At 47.1% G+C, this 16,278-nt stretch overlaps 1 protein-coding gene across 1 annotated transcript in view; it reads right to left on the bottom strand.

The window, feature by feature from the left end:
• Positions 1-16,278, bottom strand: part of ATP6V0D1 (ATPase H+ transporting V0 subunit d1) — a 37,049-nt gene that overhangs the window by 19,867 nt on the left and 904 nt on the right. Inside the window, exon 2 of the mRNA XM_037408958.1 lies at positions 7,025-7,196. Coding sequence (XP_037264855.1) covers positions 7,025-7,196 — 172 coding nt within the window. The remainder of the gene's footprint in view (positions 1-7,024; positions 7,197-16,278) is intronic.

Here is a 16,278-nt window from a genome sequence, read left to right as displayed (position 1 = left end):
GTTCAGTGAACATTCATCCAACTGAAGGCACTGCACACAGGTTATCTTCTGGAAAAGTTGCAGGCACACATAAATTGATCAGAGGAGCACTGATAACCTCCTAACACACTCCCCTATCTGTTTTATGCCTCTAACACATGCTGTTTAGTCTGTAGAGGGAAAGACTGCAAGAAGGAACATGAGGGAAGTGCAAGGACTATTCCTGCAAGCTGCAGAATCACCCGAGGGATTCAACTTTAGACAGAGCTCAAGAAGACAGCTAAGTCCACATACTACCTCTGGATGAAACAGCATGACAGGGGCGATATGTTCTCACCTAATCACCCACAGCTTGCATGCTAGAGCCTGTTCTCAGGGCTGCAGAGTTTCATTAAAGATTTCTCTTAGTGAAACATGGGCTCACATCTGGAGCTCGTAACTCACCTTTTGCTACATCTTTACTGCCATCGATAACATTTTGCTAGCTTTTCCCATCTTTACCATGGCTCACTGTGTTTGTGGGGCACTGCGCTAAGGCCCTCCAAATGAAGAGCAGTGCTGGTCTGTACGAGGTGCCTTATGCTATTCCAGGTCAAATCCACTGGCCAAATGAAGCGTTTCCCAGGCACATGAGGTTTGGGGAAAAAGCATCTCCTCAATGTAATATACAAGGAAATCCACCTTTCAAAGACTCCCTTTCCAATGAGGGCACCTGCAGTCACACAGTTTTGAAAGTGGACTTCTATGGCCACCACTTAGGCATGCAACCCAGTCCATTTTCATAGACGTTGATTCTGGGCAACTGGTATGAGGTCTGTGCCCTTTGGATATGCAGGAGAACAGACGCAGTTCTGATGCCACCATACAGAGGACACAAGTCTGTGATCATTTCCAGACCATTAGTTACATGCCCTCTTATTTTGAAGATTGCATAATCCCTCCAAGAACTTGGCTTATCAGTTCAACTTTGCACTCCCTGCAAACAGGGAAGCTGTTTGTCAGAAACCTGTGCTCTTCTGCCAAAACTGTCTCTGCCAGAAAAGGCTCATAAACCTTTTATTGCAGGATCCCCAGGAGCCACTACAGTACTTTTTGGTTCCCAATTCCACTTCCACCAAGGAGTCAACAACTAATTGAAAATAGTAGAGCATAGTCTTAACTACAGCAGCATTAGGAAAGATCCTTCAGATTGTTGCATTTGCCCAAATAAACTGCAAGTGTCTAAGTAAAGCATTTGGAGTGTTTTCTTCTGCAAGAAAGGACTTCAGACAGATGCAGTCACATTTTGTAACCTCTGCAGTTATGCCAGGATGCGCACTCCAGTACATTTAGAATAAAGACAGGCAACTTCCTACTCCAGAGCAGAGCTGCTTTTCAGCTCAAGTAGCAATTGAAACAATTTGGCTCTAGAAAAGCCACTGCGGCAAGACTAAGTTTGAACTCAAAGTCATGCAGCAGAAACTAGATCTATCCAGCGCAGGAGAGAGGCTGGGTCAGGGAGAAGGTAATAGAGGGAAGTGTCAGCTAAGAAAAAAAGACATGCACAAGGGGAAAAGGTCTATGCAGTCTCATCAAAAACATGTTGTGTGACCACAAAAACATACTGAAAGCCAAGTTCCCAGCTGCATCCTCAGGGCCAAAAAGAACTCAGTTCCCAGCCCTAGCAGAATGGTAAGGTAAAGAAAAAAGATGACGTAGTCTGTCCTCTGATGACAGGCTGTATCACGGATTTGGAAACCATGTTCAGACCCAGCTCGCCTCAAGACCTCACTGCCACAGCAGACTCAGTTTCTGCAGTTACCAGCAGCTCCCTGACCTGAGCACAAGATGAAACCCTTCTCTGCCCACCAGCTTGCTGCAAGGGCTCAAGGGGCCAAACAGCCAGAGCCCTGCATGTCAGGCTGCTGAGAAGAGACTTTTCAAAGCAGGGAAGAGACTGTGCTGAAGCAAGGGCAAGAGAAAAAAAAAAACTGCACGACCACCACACACCCTACCCCACCCCCGGAATAAAAATACAGCTGACAATCCAATCAGGCTACAGTCAGGAGCAACACTACCATAAAGAATCCCATCTAAACCATATACAGGAACACTGAAAAGAAGGACAGACAGGACGTGGCACCATGTCGGGCTAACACAAAGAACAAAGCCTTATACAGAAAGGCAGAGCAGCACATCACCAAGAAGAACCTAAAACCCACTTCCATCCCACAAGTCAATATGTGCTTGTTGAACTCAGGAAGTGGGTTTTGCTGTTTCAAGTACACTTAATACCTGTTTGTTGCTGCCCTACAGAACATCGCTGCATTCCCTCAGCCAGTCAATTGTTTGTGTTGGAGCAGAGATAGTAACAACCAGCTTGTGCCTATCAGCGAGAATCTACTGTGATTGGCTGAAAGGCACAGGGAAGCATGAGCAGTCTCCAGTGAGGAGCTCCATGACAAGATGCAGAACTAGCAGGTGTTTTATAGAGATGGTGGCAGGCACAACAAGCTGAGCTTTTCCTTGCTGCAACACACAGTGGCACACACTGCCAGCTACAGCCACCACTTGGAAAAAAAAAAAAAATCAAAAGGGAAATCAGCCAACTTCCTCAATATTTTGGTACTAACAATGCAACACTTGCCACAGAAGAGTTCCTGGAGAGGACTGGAGCCAGGAAAGGGTCAGCGTGGTGCCAGGAGAGGAGCACACTAGGACAAAAATCAGTGGCAGCAAATGACTTGGGAAACACAGACCTTGCTTTTTGGGTTGCTGCCTAGCTGCGGTCTTGGGTCAGTTTCGTGTGGTTTTAAACACTGTCCTTTCCCCTAAGCTCAAGGGACAAGTTAACTCCTGGCCCACCTCCACAGGTGACCATCCTTACCTATGGCAGGCTGTGCACCTGGGGCAGGCAGCCACGGGGCTGGAGTGCCACCTCCTGGCAAGTCACAAGCAGCGCTGCCTTGCCTCCCCGGAGCCGGGCACGGAGAGACCACCAGGAACATATCCTCCTGGTGCCCCAGGGCCCCCACACTCTCCCCGTTGCTGCTTCTCCTTCCTGTGGCCTCACCCAGTTCATGGGCCGCTTAGAAGAGGCAAGAGAAATGACACAGCATAATCCCCCGTGGGGACGAACGGCATGGCTTTTGGCAGGGTGGCTCTGGAGCAATCAGAGGGGACAAGGACTACAGCTGCTCCTTATATCAGGCCGCTCCCCAGATCTTTTCAGCAGTGCACCCTGGGTCAAGCTCTGAGCATCCTCCAAAAACTAACAGAACAGTCACCTGTTAATAGACTCAAAGCCACCCCAGAGGTCCAGTAGGACATTCATGAAGGAGAAAGCCTGACTGTGTGGTTTTTAAATGCTTGATCCACCTCCTGGCATCAGCCATCTACATACACCCTGGCCACCCTCAGCAAGATGGTACCCAAGCGCTTAACAGGCCTCAATGGGCCTGTCTTGTGTGAGGTTATCCAGTATTTCTAAGGCCAAAAATGTAAGTACGTTCAAATGCATCTGGCAGCAGTGAGTTTCAGAGCTGCACCGGACACGCTACAAAACATTTCCTTCCAATTTAAGCCAGACACACCTCCTACAATCACACTTGATTTCAAAAATCTCCGTTTACAACTCAGTGCCTCCGTGTCTCTCATGAGAGTCCCAATGAACTCAAGCTTTCTTCCTGCAGAAGCCAGACCTGCTCAAACTTTCCATCTTTCTACCATTTTCTATTTCAATTCAGCCTGTACAGTTTTAGCACATGGACACATTCAGTTGAGCACAATTTCTTCTTCTGACCACCTGGTGCCTCACTTGCCCTGTCTACCAGGACCAGTCTTTACCATTTCCTGCTCAAGTTTCATTAACTACCCTAAAAGAAAGGAGTGGAAACAGTCATGTTCAAAAGCCAAAGACAAATCGCCCTACTACGCCTATCTGTGTGCACAGCCAGAGCAGAAGATAAAGCGGTACAGGCTTGTCCCAGTGTCACCAGGTAGGCAGGATGACACAGTAGCTCTGTGTGCACAGGCACAACATCTCCAGCACTGCCAACATCCTCTGGCCGAACATTTCTATCGGGCTGCCTACATACATGCCTGGGTAAATGAAGGCTATTGGCACAAGTCTGTGCTGCCAGCCTCCTAACAGAGCTGTCCTCCACTCCAGCTATTTGGGATGTGCATTGGGAAGCTTCACACTGTCAGCAGACAGAATCTCTGAAACTTCTGCACCCTGCCCCAAACCAAGACCTACCCATGGGACAGTTTCAGGGAACAAAACACAGCCTGAAAGGCAGCCCCACAAGTCATGTCTAGTCTACACTCTTTTCTACTGGCCCAGTCATTAAGTACGTTAGGATTATCAACAGAAGATATTAAGACCCACCAGGCAAAACCAGCATCCTCTCCAAACTCCCTTCCGTTTCACTGTTCTCATTCTTCCATTTTAACTTGTCTGTAGTGTCATCAGAAGTTATTAAAGCTTCTAATACACTGATAGTGACTCCCACCTTGGACCAGCGGAAGCTGATAACACCTTCTCTATTTCATTAATACTCCGTTGGTATGATGAGTGCACACCCAGAGGAAACTCCTCCATCAGCGGTGCAGCAGCACCACAACACCACACAGCTGAACACTTGGACTCCTTGCTCTGCAAGAGAGTGGAGACATTTCCCCTGCTTCCCCTTTTGCCTCCCTCTAGGCAGCACGCACTGCAGAAAATCTTGTGGGTAAAAAGGAAAAGAGATGAGAGTGAAGACAACTCAAGGAAGAACATTGTGTGCCAAATGGAACCAATATATTCAAGAAGAGAATACACAGTAGGCAAGAGATACAGGTATCTGCATAGAATTATGTTTTGCTATAGAGAACTCATCAAAATCAGAGACAGAAGCAGAACAAGGTCAAAGTTAAATCAAGTTGAGTGCCGAGTATCAGTTTTAAAATTAAGTCATTCCAATAGCTGGCAAGAACCAGCCTCTCAGATTACACGAGAGGTTTAAGGTCTTCTGCACAACAGCTCAAGCTGGATGTAGACACTGGGTAAAGGCCAACAGGACTGGTGTAACAGGAAGCTGGATTTCCACAGCCATTCACAGTTTTCCTACCAAGTCACGCAGTGTGTAGGCAGAGCAGGCATGGTCTGAGAACTTTCAGTTCATCTTTCCCATGCACTGGTTTTCCAAGTGAGACTGTTATGGAACAGCAAAGTTTTAAAGCCTGCAATATACTCATGTGCCCTGCCCAGACTATTGCCTTTAAACATATATGACAGAAGCTAAAAGACCGTTAGTGCTTACTCTGATACTTCCATAGAGACTAGGCACTTCCATAAACCTGTAGGGCAGCAAAGGAAAAGCACCACTGGAGGACAAACGCCAGGCTCAAACAGTACTGATGTTTTTACAAGACGTTTGAGAGAATAGAAGAGATTGCTCCATACAGCTAACATGAGCTAGAAACCGCTTCATCCATTGCGAACACTGCTGCAAAATGAGGATTTAGTAATGTCTTGCTGATGAGTTGTTATGTCTTGCCCTGTATTTGGAGCCAAATATGAAAACTCTGAGTTTCAGTGTCAGGTATATAAGGAAAAATTATTGCTTAGAAAATAGGAAAGGCTTAAGAGACAGGCAGCTCTAGCACAGTGACCCAGAAAATAATAGCTATCAGCCACAAGGTTAGAAAAACAAGATAGTGGTAGTGTCCAGATATAAAAAGGACAGAACAGGAAGGAATGTGGCAGAGAAGCAGGTCTTTAATCAATATTTGCACATGCAGAAAATGCCACAAATAGAACAGAATTTAAAAATCTTTGAATCAGCCACAAAGGCCTTTCTACATCAGCCTGCCTCAATCAAAAATCTCTAGGTGGTAAGCAAGATAACACACAGAACTGCCAAAAATCAAGATTAAACAACACTTGTCAGAGTGCCTGTGATTAGCCCAAGCTCACTGTATCAAATAAACAAATGCTGATTTATTAAGTTCCTACCCAAGAACAGAGTGCAATCTTCTTCTCAGAGATGCAAGTTAAAGTCATGTTCTGCTGAACCAGAAATTCACTTTTGTCCATGAGGTATCTCCTTGATGGTTAGAGAAGGCAGTCATCGGCTATGCAGTTTGCAAAACAAACTAGAGCTTACAGGAAAGTAGACTAAAGAAAGGAAAAAGGGCAATTTTACTTCCATGTTTCAGATGCAAACTAGCACAACTGGCATCGCATTGAGGCTAGCAATTTCATTTCATTACCAACTGAAACAAGAGCAGCACACAGGGAAGCAGCGGGTTGTGCAAAACTGCTAGGAGAACACACCTGAGAGAACGCTATGCTATTTCAAGCTTCTCACATCAGTTGAACCTGCTGTGGAAGCGCACACACCCCAGGTCTTTTCATGCTCTGGCAGAGACATGCTGAGGCTGTGGCAGCCCTGTCTTTCCCTGCTGTGCATTCTAGACCCTTCCTTCCCCTAGTGCCAGCATTTGTTGGATCCCGCTGAGCTGCCTAAGAAAAACAAATTAGTCAAATATTAACCCCAAAAGGGAAAAACTGTTCAATTTTTGGCCAGCTCAACTCCCTGAACCAGTCTGTGACAGGGTCAGAGGAAAGCCTACAGCCCCTGGCATGGGACAGCAGGATCACAACAGTCCTGACAAAGGCTGATCGACCTCAGTGGGTCAGAACCAGCATGCAACTGCTGTCAGGCATGTGCACAGCATGCATATATTTTGCAGCAGGATCACATTTTAAAAAAAACCTGTAACACAAGTGACAAGGGTAAGTAACAGCTTTAATAAAGATGGAACCAATTCTGCAAGAAAAGGCAGCTAAGTAGCTGCACCAATGAAGCATACACAGCCTGGGAGCAAAAGCCTTTAACAGTGTAGCAATACTCTGCTGCTGGTTTGAGACCTCCAGATACAACCAAAACAGTTTCATTCCAGAAGCCGCAGAAAACACAGCAGCTGCTGGGCTAAGTGTAGAAGGCTGTTCAGAGAGCCCTCAAGTCAGTAAGAACACCAGTGTTTCAAATGTTGTTCATGAACGGGTGGTACTCACGTGATGAAGTCCAAAAAACTTGCTAGGGGTTCATATGCATGGTTCCTCATGTGACGAAACTCCACCACCATCTTCTCCTTCAGCTTGTCATCTATGACTGAGACAGTGAGTGGGGAGGCTTCGTTGGCCAGGAAGTTTCCATAGTCTGTGCTCTGGAGGTGCAGTTTCAAGTCTAAAAAGGAAAGAAATATTCCACTCTGTTGGGTTTGCGTTGTTATGGGTTTTTTAAAGCACACCCAAGACAGCTGTTGCTCAGCACTTTTTATGGCATTCTCTTCTGTGAAAGATCATTTAGATAAACCCCATGTATTTAGTCATACACTCAGATTTGTGCTCAGTTTTACCATGGACTATCCAAACACTGGAAAAGATCAGTGTTTCAGCATACCAGCCTTGCCCCATCTTAAAGATGAAACCGTAACATTGTCTGTGTAACTGAGCACACACCTGTACCAGCTGTCCACTGTACTTGATCAAGGTGAAAGATTACTATTTTTCTAAGAAGTATTTGCTAGAAATCTAGAAAAAAGAAACAATTTAAGCACTTCCTCTAGCCAAAAGGGCTCTGGTTGCAGGCTTCTCTGAAGCAATCACTGCTGAGAACCTACCTGCACCTACAAGCAAGTTTCCTCAGATACTAGTGATGTGGAGGCATCTGAAAAGCTTTCAAAGCCAAAGACACAAACAGCAATCTTGACATTATAAAAAAAGCTAGGTATTACATCATCAAGTCAGTCCAGCTAATTGCACTGGTAAAGAGAAGTGAGGGACTGGTGAAGAGGAAGGGCTTTTAACTCTGTCTTGTAAGGTAGGCAACCCCTGCCTAGGATGGAGGAACATGCTCAGAAGCCTTCCCCTCCTCCAGTGTCAAGTAGAGGAAACCTTTGTTTCCTCTGCTACCCTTACTGCAGGTCAGGTGCCCAACCAAGCTGCAGTTCTGGCCAACAAGCAACCACAACATGCTGAGCTCTGTGAAGATAAAAGTCCTATCTGAGCCAAAAGCATTTAAGCGTCTCTATGGAAAAACTGAATCCAGAACTGAGGAACGTCATATAATCCTACTCCTGAAAGCACTACTAGTTGCACTGGTACATAATGTTCATCTCTCCTCAGCTTCACCTCAGAAAGCCAGTTAGGTAAGCACCCTCACAAGGATTCAAGACCTTTATGGGCGAAGGAGAGTAGCTGGAAGAGTTTAGTCAAACCAGATGTGAACACATTGTCCAGAGAAAACAAAAAAAAAAAAAACAAAAAAGACATTTCTCCCTGGTTTCTCTGAAGCAGGAGCACTGAGGCTGCCTTTCACTGAACCACGAAGTCCTCAGCATTATGGCGTTAGCATCCACAGCACCGAGGACAGACCAAGGACTCAGCCAAGCTTGAGTTTGATCTTTTGATGTTATACCCACCTACAGGCACAAGCTGGAGAGCATCCTCCGCATCGGGCTGCAAACCAAGCTTGCACTGTACAGTGCAATACTGTCCTCAGCCTGAGGGATGGAAGGGTCAAATGGCTTTCAAGCTGACTTCAGCTCTTCTGGGTATTTCCAAAGGAATCTAGTGAAGATGTTTTTGATCCAGCACTTTTTAATTCCTAAGACTTACCACTGCTAAGTCTCACAGGTAACACAGTGGTTATAGAGACAGGGTGGAAAAGGACAGAGACTTAACAGCACTCAGTTTCTGCCATGTTTATCAGTGGTTTACAGGCGAGTTTGGTGGTACTTTTAGTAAGGAATCCTGGATGCAGCAGAATGAGCTACCATTCTACCAAACATTATCAACTTACACTCACACTTTCGAGGCAGGAAAACATTGGATAACTTGGACAATGGAGTTTTCAACATGAACCTTGCCACAAACACTGGATCATGCCAAAATCCAGAATGCCGCTCACCTCCACACAGCCTGCACAGGACTGTTATTGATGGTAATCACTTCCTAAACCCTGCAAAAAGCCCAGCTCACAGGCAGCACCCGGCTCACAAAGAGTTCTCACCCATCTGTTTTGCAATTGCTTGATTTTTGAAAGCTAAGATACAGTTACAGAGGGGAAATCTACCAGAATTACATCTTAACGAGCTTCAGACCCTCTTTTGAAAGCTCTGGGATGATGATCTTTGGAGTCCTAGTGGAAATTAAGTTTCACTATCAGGGCTTTACTCCTTTACTTGTAGCAAGAGGCTAGAGAAAGCATGGAGCAAAGTTCAGCAGCTGCTCAGTGAATATGAGGGAGAGGGTCCTGGTGAGAGTATTACACCCATAAAAAAATCAGACTGTTAGGAGAAGGCACAGGGGACTGCTGTAGCTACATTCATACACCTCTACTTGCAGTCCTCTGTAATTGTGCAGAGCTCCAATGAAAACTAAGCCTGCCCAAAAGGTTGTTTTGCAGCTATACAGGACCTTGGAGAGGAAGCAGCTATTGCAATCCTACCAGGTCGTAAGGAAGCTGCCAGAAATTTCACCTTGTTTCCTCAACTCCCATTCTGCTACTTCAAAACCATCGGCTCCTTTTGGTGTCATCACAACCTGCAACTCTGCTCTTACTTTTGAGACTGCAAGAAGCCACCTTGCTACCAGGTGGCACAAAACAGAGTTTGCAGTACCATCCACTTCCAGGAATTCAGAGCTGCATTGCATTTAGACCAGAGTCACACAAAGCTGCATGCTGTGCCTTGCAGCCTCTGCCTCAAACAGCTCTGAGCAAGCTCCCATGAGCTGCTTGGCTAGAGCATTTTGTCCTGCTTGATGAGGAGGGTGCCCCCCCCAACTCCACAGCACAAGAGCCAACACAACATTATGTTGCAACTGGAATAAGGGCCACATTTATATAACTCTTGGAATTCATTTTTATGGGAAGGCCAGCCACGAACTGTAGGAACTAAACTCTTCTGAATCTCCTAGCATCCAAGCAGACAGAACAGAACAGTATTTTCCAAAAATTGGACTGGATTTATAAACCCTGACTCAATGCATCCTATGGCGTACCAGTGCCTTACATGAGCCTATCCTCCTCCAGCTGCTGGGCCAGTCACTGAGCCCCTACCAAGAGGGTGTGGGAGTTTTTAATAGGACTATTCACATGCCAGGCTTTTCAGTTAAGAACGAACTAATCCCGTGGTTTCACAAATCCCCTGCCAGAAGAGCTGTCCCAGTAGCATGGTGACTAATAAATAGACCCACTGCTGAGCAAGCCCCAAGCTCTCCAAAAGCTCAAGTTCCTATTTCCTAACGCAAGTTCAGACAGAGCTGGAGTTGGCCTCTGGCAGCAATAGCAGCACCTCAGCAGGGGCGGCTGCTAGAGATCCCACACGCTGCATGTCGACAAGACACTGGCTGCTGCGAGTCTTCTACCATGCCTCCTCCCCAGCTGCCTGCTGAAAAGCAGAGATCTGCACCAAGAGCCCAGCAGCACCCGATGAGCTCCTCCAGATGCTAACAGCAGCACACTGCCTCAACCCTGCAACCAGTTTTGAGAGGTACATTTGCCTGTTTCGGCATTTTTTCAAGTGGTTCACACACTTAAAGAAAGTGACTGAGCCAGCATTTGGCAAGGGTGTGCCTGAATTACCACAACTTTTGTTCTCTCTCCTCCCCCGCAAAAGCTAGTAAACTATGGCCAGGTCACAATTCCCAGAAAGCTGCCTCATGCAAGAACACAACAGCCTGTCAGAACAACAGCCTTTTTCTGCTGAGTATTCAAGTAGGGTAGCGCTAGAGATTACAGTGACATGTACTTACAGCCACCTCCTTTCAACACTTGGATCGGGCCCTCTGTTTTTGATGCAGCTGGCTGTACATGAGGCATAAACACGACTGAAGCTTTATTCAACATACCACTGTGCCAACACCTCAACATTTCAGATGACATTTTCTTGTGAGACTTCAGATCCACAGTAATATGACTATTCTCTCCTGCAAGTTTGCTTTGTCATAACAAGGAATCGAGCCTTTACTGTCTTTCAGACAACTGTCAGCTATCAAAGCCCAGCCTGTACACCCTACTCAGAGTGACTCATGGCCCCACCAGCTTGTACTTCCACCCCTTCCTTCTTCAGCATCCTCCCATAACTCCATTGGAGAATTTTGAATCAAGTTAAAGGCTCAAGCACTTCCAGGCAAGGAGAGATCTCTCTTCTTGCACCCAGGCACAGAACTAGCTTTCGCAACTTCCAAGCTGAACTGATGCTTTCACACAATTATCTGCTGTAACCCTGACATCTCACTCCAAAGCACCCGGGGCCATCACCGCATATATAAAAATTAAAGTATCATTTGCCATCTCCCAGGCCTGAGGCAGTAAAGCAGCTGAGGGATTACACAGCAGTCTGCAGATACCTACATCGCCCACATCTCCCTTCAGATGACTGCAGCCATTACCACCTGGCTTGTTGCTGTCTGTTTGGTCTCTTTATAGCCCCCAACCAGACACTCCTGAAGCCGATTCTCTGAAATCTCACCCAAGAAGCACCCAGAGACCCTTCATTCCTTGCAGAATTTAGGACCTTTTCCATGGTTGCATACCACCAGCAGTGATATGCCCCCTTTCCCCTGCTGTCAGGCAGCAAATTCCTCTGGGCCACAGCTAGACACAGAGAAGCATCATCTTTGGCCCCTTCCCCTATCAGTCTCACCTCTAGCTCTTCACCTTGCCATTTGAGATGTCCTCAGCACCAAACAGCAGCCTGTATTTCTAGCCTAGCCTTTCCTGGAGTTGAACTCAACCTCCCCAGAACTTCCAACCCAGCACAGCCAGGTTTTGTTTCCTTAGAAGCCCCTCAACAAGGTAGCCCTCTCCAGATCCTTCCAAAAGGTGAGGTAACCCCTCCTAATCTGCCTGCACCTCCAGTAAGCTTCACCTCTACGTACTGTTCCCCCCCACCCTTCAAGCGCAAGCTGCACTAAGTCAGCTGTAACCTCAGAGGTCCCGCACACTGACAGGACATCAGCCTGGCCCCTAGGCAGCAGTTTAACAGAGAGGCAACGAGTCATTCAGAATCAAAGAGAAACAGAGCAGAAAGCAGTCTCACACTGCAATAGCCGAGAGCAGAGGAAAAACAAGACGAAAGCACTGACAGGCTGCCGAGCAGTAGTACTTGCCAGGAAACCCAGACAGCATCATCTTCTGATGAGGGGCAGGACCCAAACAAGGGCTGAAGCTCCAGCAGCGCTGAGAAGCTGACCTCAGCTGCTGCTTGAAGTTTAGCTAGCAGAAGCTATGAAGCAGGTCTCTGCCCAGTAAAGGAGGCCAGAACAAACACCAAAGAGCCTCTGCTGAACCCTGCAGGAAGCCAGAGACCACAGGGCTTGTTTGCCACCATGATTTAGCAGGCTGTGGAAGTGCCATCTTTCTTCCAATAAATCATGTTTTCCTTGAGCTTGTTTTAATAGGACAGCTGATTTAACCAGTTACAGCCTGTGGTTACACTGGGGGACACAGGACAAAGCACCAAGATTAGCAGGACAGCCTTTTGACTACTGCTCTGTTGCTGCATGAGCAGCCAGCATTCACAGGACAGGAATGGTCTACACCTTCCTTGGGTCTCACTGTTCCCATATGCCCTGCCTTACCTGGCAAGTGAAAGCTCCTGGGGACAGGGCTAGTCCTCCTGCACAGTCCCAGCATGCAAGGGTCAGCTTTTCACAAGGGGCTTCTAGATGTCAGGAGCCAGAGAGCATCATCATCGTGCTTTTGAAAGCTCCCGACCACATTATGGCTTGGTTTCTATATCCACCCAGTTTGGGGTTCAGACTGAACCATTCAGAGTTGAAGATAGATCCAAGCATGTCCACACTTCAGGACCATCAAGTGGCTTCTCCTTGCTTGGTCATACAGCAAAGGAGACGCATAGGAAAGGATCCCCACACACCCAGGAGAACATCATGAGCTTCACCATGGAATGAAGCGCCAAAAGCACTCTTGGAAGTAATCTATAGCCCTCACAGCAATGCAACTTCTCTACACAAGAGAAGGCACGCTGCCCATGTCGTTAAGCTGAAAGAGAAGCCCAGCTCCAGCCTTTAGGGGCCCAAATTCCAGGACCACAGTGATAAAATGGAAGAGAGAAGGGTAGCACAGCTTTTCCCACTCCTCTCAGCGAAAGATGTGGTGAACACCCTGTACATAACACCATAAAGCAAAGGCAGCCTCCAGGGGAAAAAAAAGGACCCTTGGGACCATGAAAACAAAAGCATACACTGCACTTGGCAGAAGCCTGGTACACAGAGGACACGCTCCCCAACATGCATCTGCTGGAGGTAAGAGTCCACAGCTCTGCTTAGGCAGGCCATTGCTTTGGTTCTGTGGTCAGACAACAGGAAGACAGACACACATCACCCTGCAGTGGCTCAAACATGTGCTCAGTATACTTCCAGATATTTCATCACCACTCCTCTGCATGGAGAAAGACAGAAGAGGAGAAAGTGGGGGAGAAGTGCATGTCTTTATATAGAAGAGGCATTTAAGACAGCAAATCTTATCAATCCACTCCTGAGCTGGCTGAAAGCAGCACATCCTTTCTGGGTAGCAAAGACTACACAGAACAGCTCTGGAAATACTCTTCAAGACTCAAAAACAACCAATCAACCTGTCCAGTCGTGGTTTACTCCATGCCATCCACCCTAAATTGAGAGTTTAGTGCTCACTATGTATTGCTACAGATGCATTTGACAGGAAACACAGGTCCAGCACACATGAGGATACCATTCAGGCAGACCACCGTGGACTCCAGCTGGCATGGAGCCAGGCAGTCTAGGGTGACCTACTTGCTTCAAGCTCTCCAATTTCACTGTTGAAGCCTGTGGACCAAACCAAGGAGATGAGAGAACCCCGGTCTTGGAAATCCCTTCTTTCTAAAAGGGGCACATTTATTTTCTTCTGCTAGCCACCCTTTGTCTCCTAAACACATCTTTGGGGGTCAGACAGTTACTCTGCTCTTCCCCAAGCTGATGTGACACACCACCACTACTTTGGGGTTACAAGGACTGAAAACTGAAGAGTTTTCACAGGACAAGTCCACACCAGACCAATACCTGCAGGCTGAGATGCACAAATAAAACACGACAAATTCCTGTGGGGCATGAGACTAGTTCCACATACAGCTTAAGCCAAAGACAGGACACATTCCATCCTCCCATGCGCACACCACTGTTTCCATAAGAGGTACAAGTCCCCAGCTGAGCCAACTGCACGGACAGCAGCACTAGGACCCCCAGAGTGGTGGTGGAAACACACAGCCTCTGAAAAGCCTCTCCCAACAGAGGCCCACACTAACAAGCTTGAGCCAACTACCTGCCACTTCTCAGCTGGCCATTCTGCAGCCTTGTTACCCAGCGAGAAGGCAACACAGCCTGCTGCTGGATTTCACCATACCAATCACATTCATAGCATCAGCAGGTCAGAAAGAAATCTGTTTCTACACTGCTGCCGTGGAAGCAAGAGGAATATTAGCAACAGCAGACTCATGACCACTCACCCAAAGGTCAAGAAATTCCTATTTCTAAAGAAGATGCTTTTGTGGACTTCCCGGGTTCCACATACTTTCTGCAGTACAAAGCAGTGCAGACCAAGAGTAAAGCCTGTCAGTCACTTACATTCCAGGCCCAGCCTGAACTCTGCTGCTTAGAAGCAGCACTACTGTCCAACAGCTCTTTATTCTCCAGAGGTGATACCAGACCTCTAACAGGCTACCACAGCTTTTAGGAGCTAGAGACAGCTCACCACCCTTTTGACAGTAGACATCTGGGTGACTCATAAATTTGGTAAGCCAAGACAGATTCCATTCAAGAACACATCCATGCTCACACCTCTGAAGCAGAGGAAAGCAGCTCCAAGTCCTTCACTGACACCTTGTGTCAGAAGCAGGAATTGGCTGCAACAGAGAGAGCTAAGCATGTTCCAAGCGATACCCAGCACAGGTGTAAGCACACAAGGACCTCTGGCTGAGAAACAACCAGAGCACCAGGACTTTTGGGGCTGAAAGAAGGGATTAAGCATATTATCGTGGAGGGTTTCAAGACAAAACTTAAGCCAAAACAGCACTGTCACCCTGCCCTTGGTCCTTGTCATGTTTTCCTGCCCTTTCTTAAAGCCAGCTCAGGAGCCTGCCTGACCACAGCAAGCCTGTTTGGCTCTGTGTATGATTATCAAGCAGCAAGAGCTGGAATCGGCTTACTTTGTGATCAGACAAGCAGAAATGACGAGGATCATGCAGAAAAGCATGATCTCCTCCTTCCAGCAGCACTAAGCTGTCAGCTCAAGTCCTGAAGCAGAGAATTTAATTCCTTTGTGCTTCCAGACTGATCCAAGCACACCAGAGGGAGCAGCCTTTCAGACCTGGAAGCACAACATCCTCCAAACAATGCCAATACCCGTGACCAGCCAGATACCCGATTCCCAGGGCCAGTCCCAGAACAGCCTGGGTCCTTCGTGACTTCTCCATGGCCAAGGTGAGTATTCACTCCAGGACTGGGACTAACTGCAGAACCAGACTTGCAGGCAGGACACGGTGGCAAAGACAGAACAGAAACAGTGGAGAAGAATGTATGAGTAGTTTATGCCCAGGCACGTATTTTGGCTGCTAATAAGCTAGCCACTGCCTGGATTTAGTGCAGACAAGCATCTGGTTGAGAAAAAATGCATGTTAAAAAGTCCATGGAGCACAGAAAATGAGTACTGTAACAGGAAAATCAGAACTAAAGGGACAGAGAAAAGAAATGGTCTGACCACAGACCTATGTAAGTGATCAAGAACAATGTTCCTTTGAAGCAAAATCCCTCTACAAGGGCACACTAGTCAGGGGCACAGAAAGCAAAGTGGTGGAGGAAGGAGATTGGCAGCGAAATTCGGACAGCCTTCAGACTCTGAATGAAGCTCAAGAAGTAGGACAGCAGCAGCCATCACCAGAGAGCTGTCAGGGACAAGACAGTAACAATACCAAGACATATAGGAACCCCAAACTAACTCATTTCAAACGCATAAAACACCACTCCAAGCTAGGTTTATGCAACTTGGTTCAGAAGGCAAGTAGGGGCTGGGGGGGGCGGAGGAGCAAGCTATTTGGTGCAGAAAGACTCCCTCTTTCAGGCCCCAGGCTCCAAAGCAAGAATGACAGAGACTGCTGCAAGCAAAGAGCTGCAAAGAAGTCTAGCCAAAAAGGGGCTTCAGTCCTAAGTAAAAGCACCCTGGGTATTTTTAAGGTAGAGACTGAGGTACAGGACAGCACTCTGCTCCCATTCTGTTGCTTAGCATT

The sequence above is a fragment of the Falco rusticolus genome, chromosome 15 (assembly GCF_015220075.1).
Source record: "Falco rusticolus isolate bFalRus1 chromosome 15, bFalRus1.pri, whole genome shotgun sequence".
Classification (NCBI taxonomy): Eukaryota; Metazoa; Chordata; class Aves; order Falconiformes; family Falconidae; genus Falco; species Falco rusticolus.
This window is presented reverse-complemented; position numbering and strand designations above follow the sequence as displayed.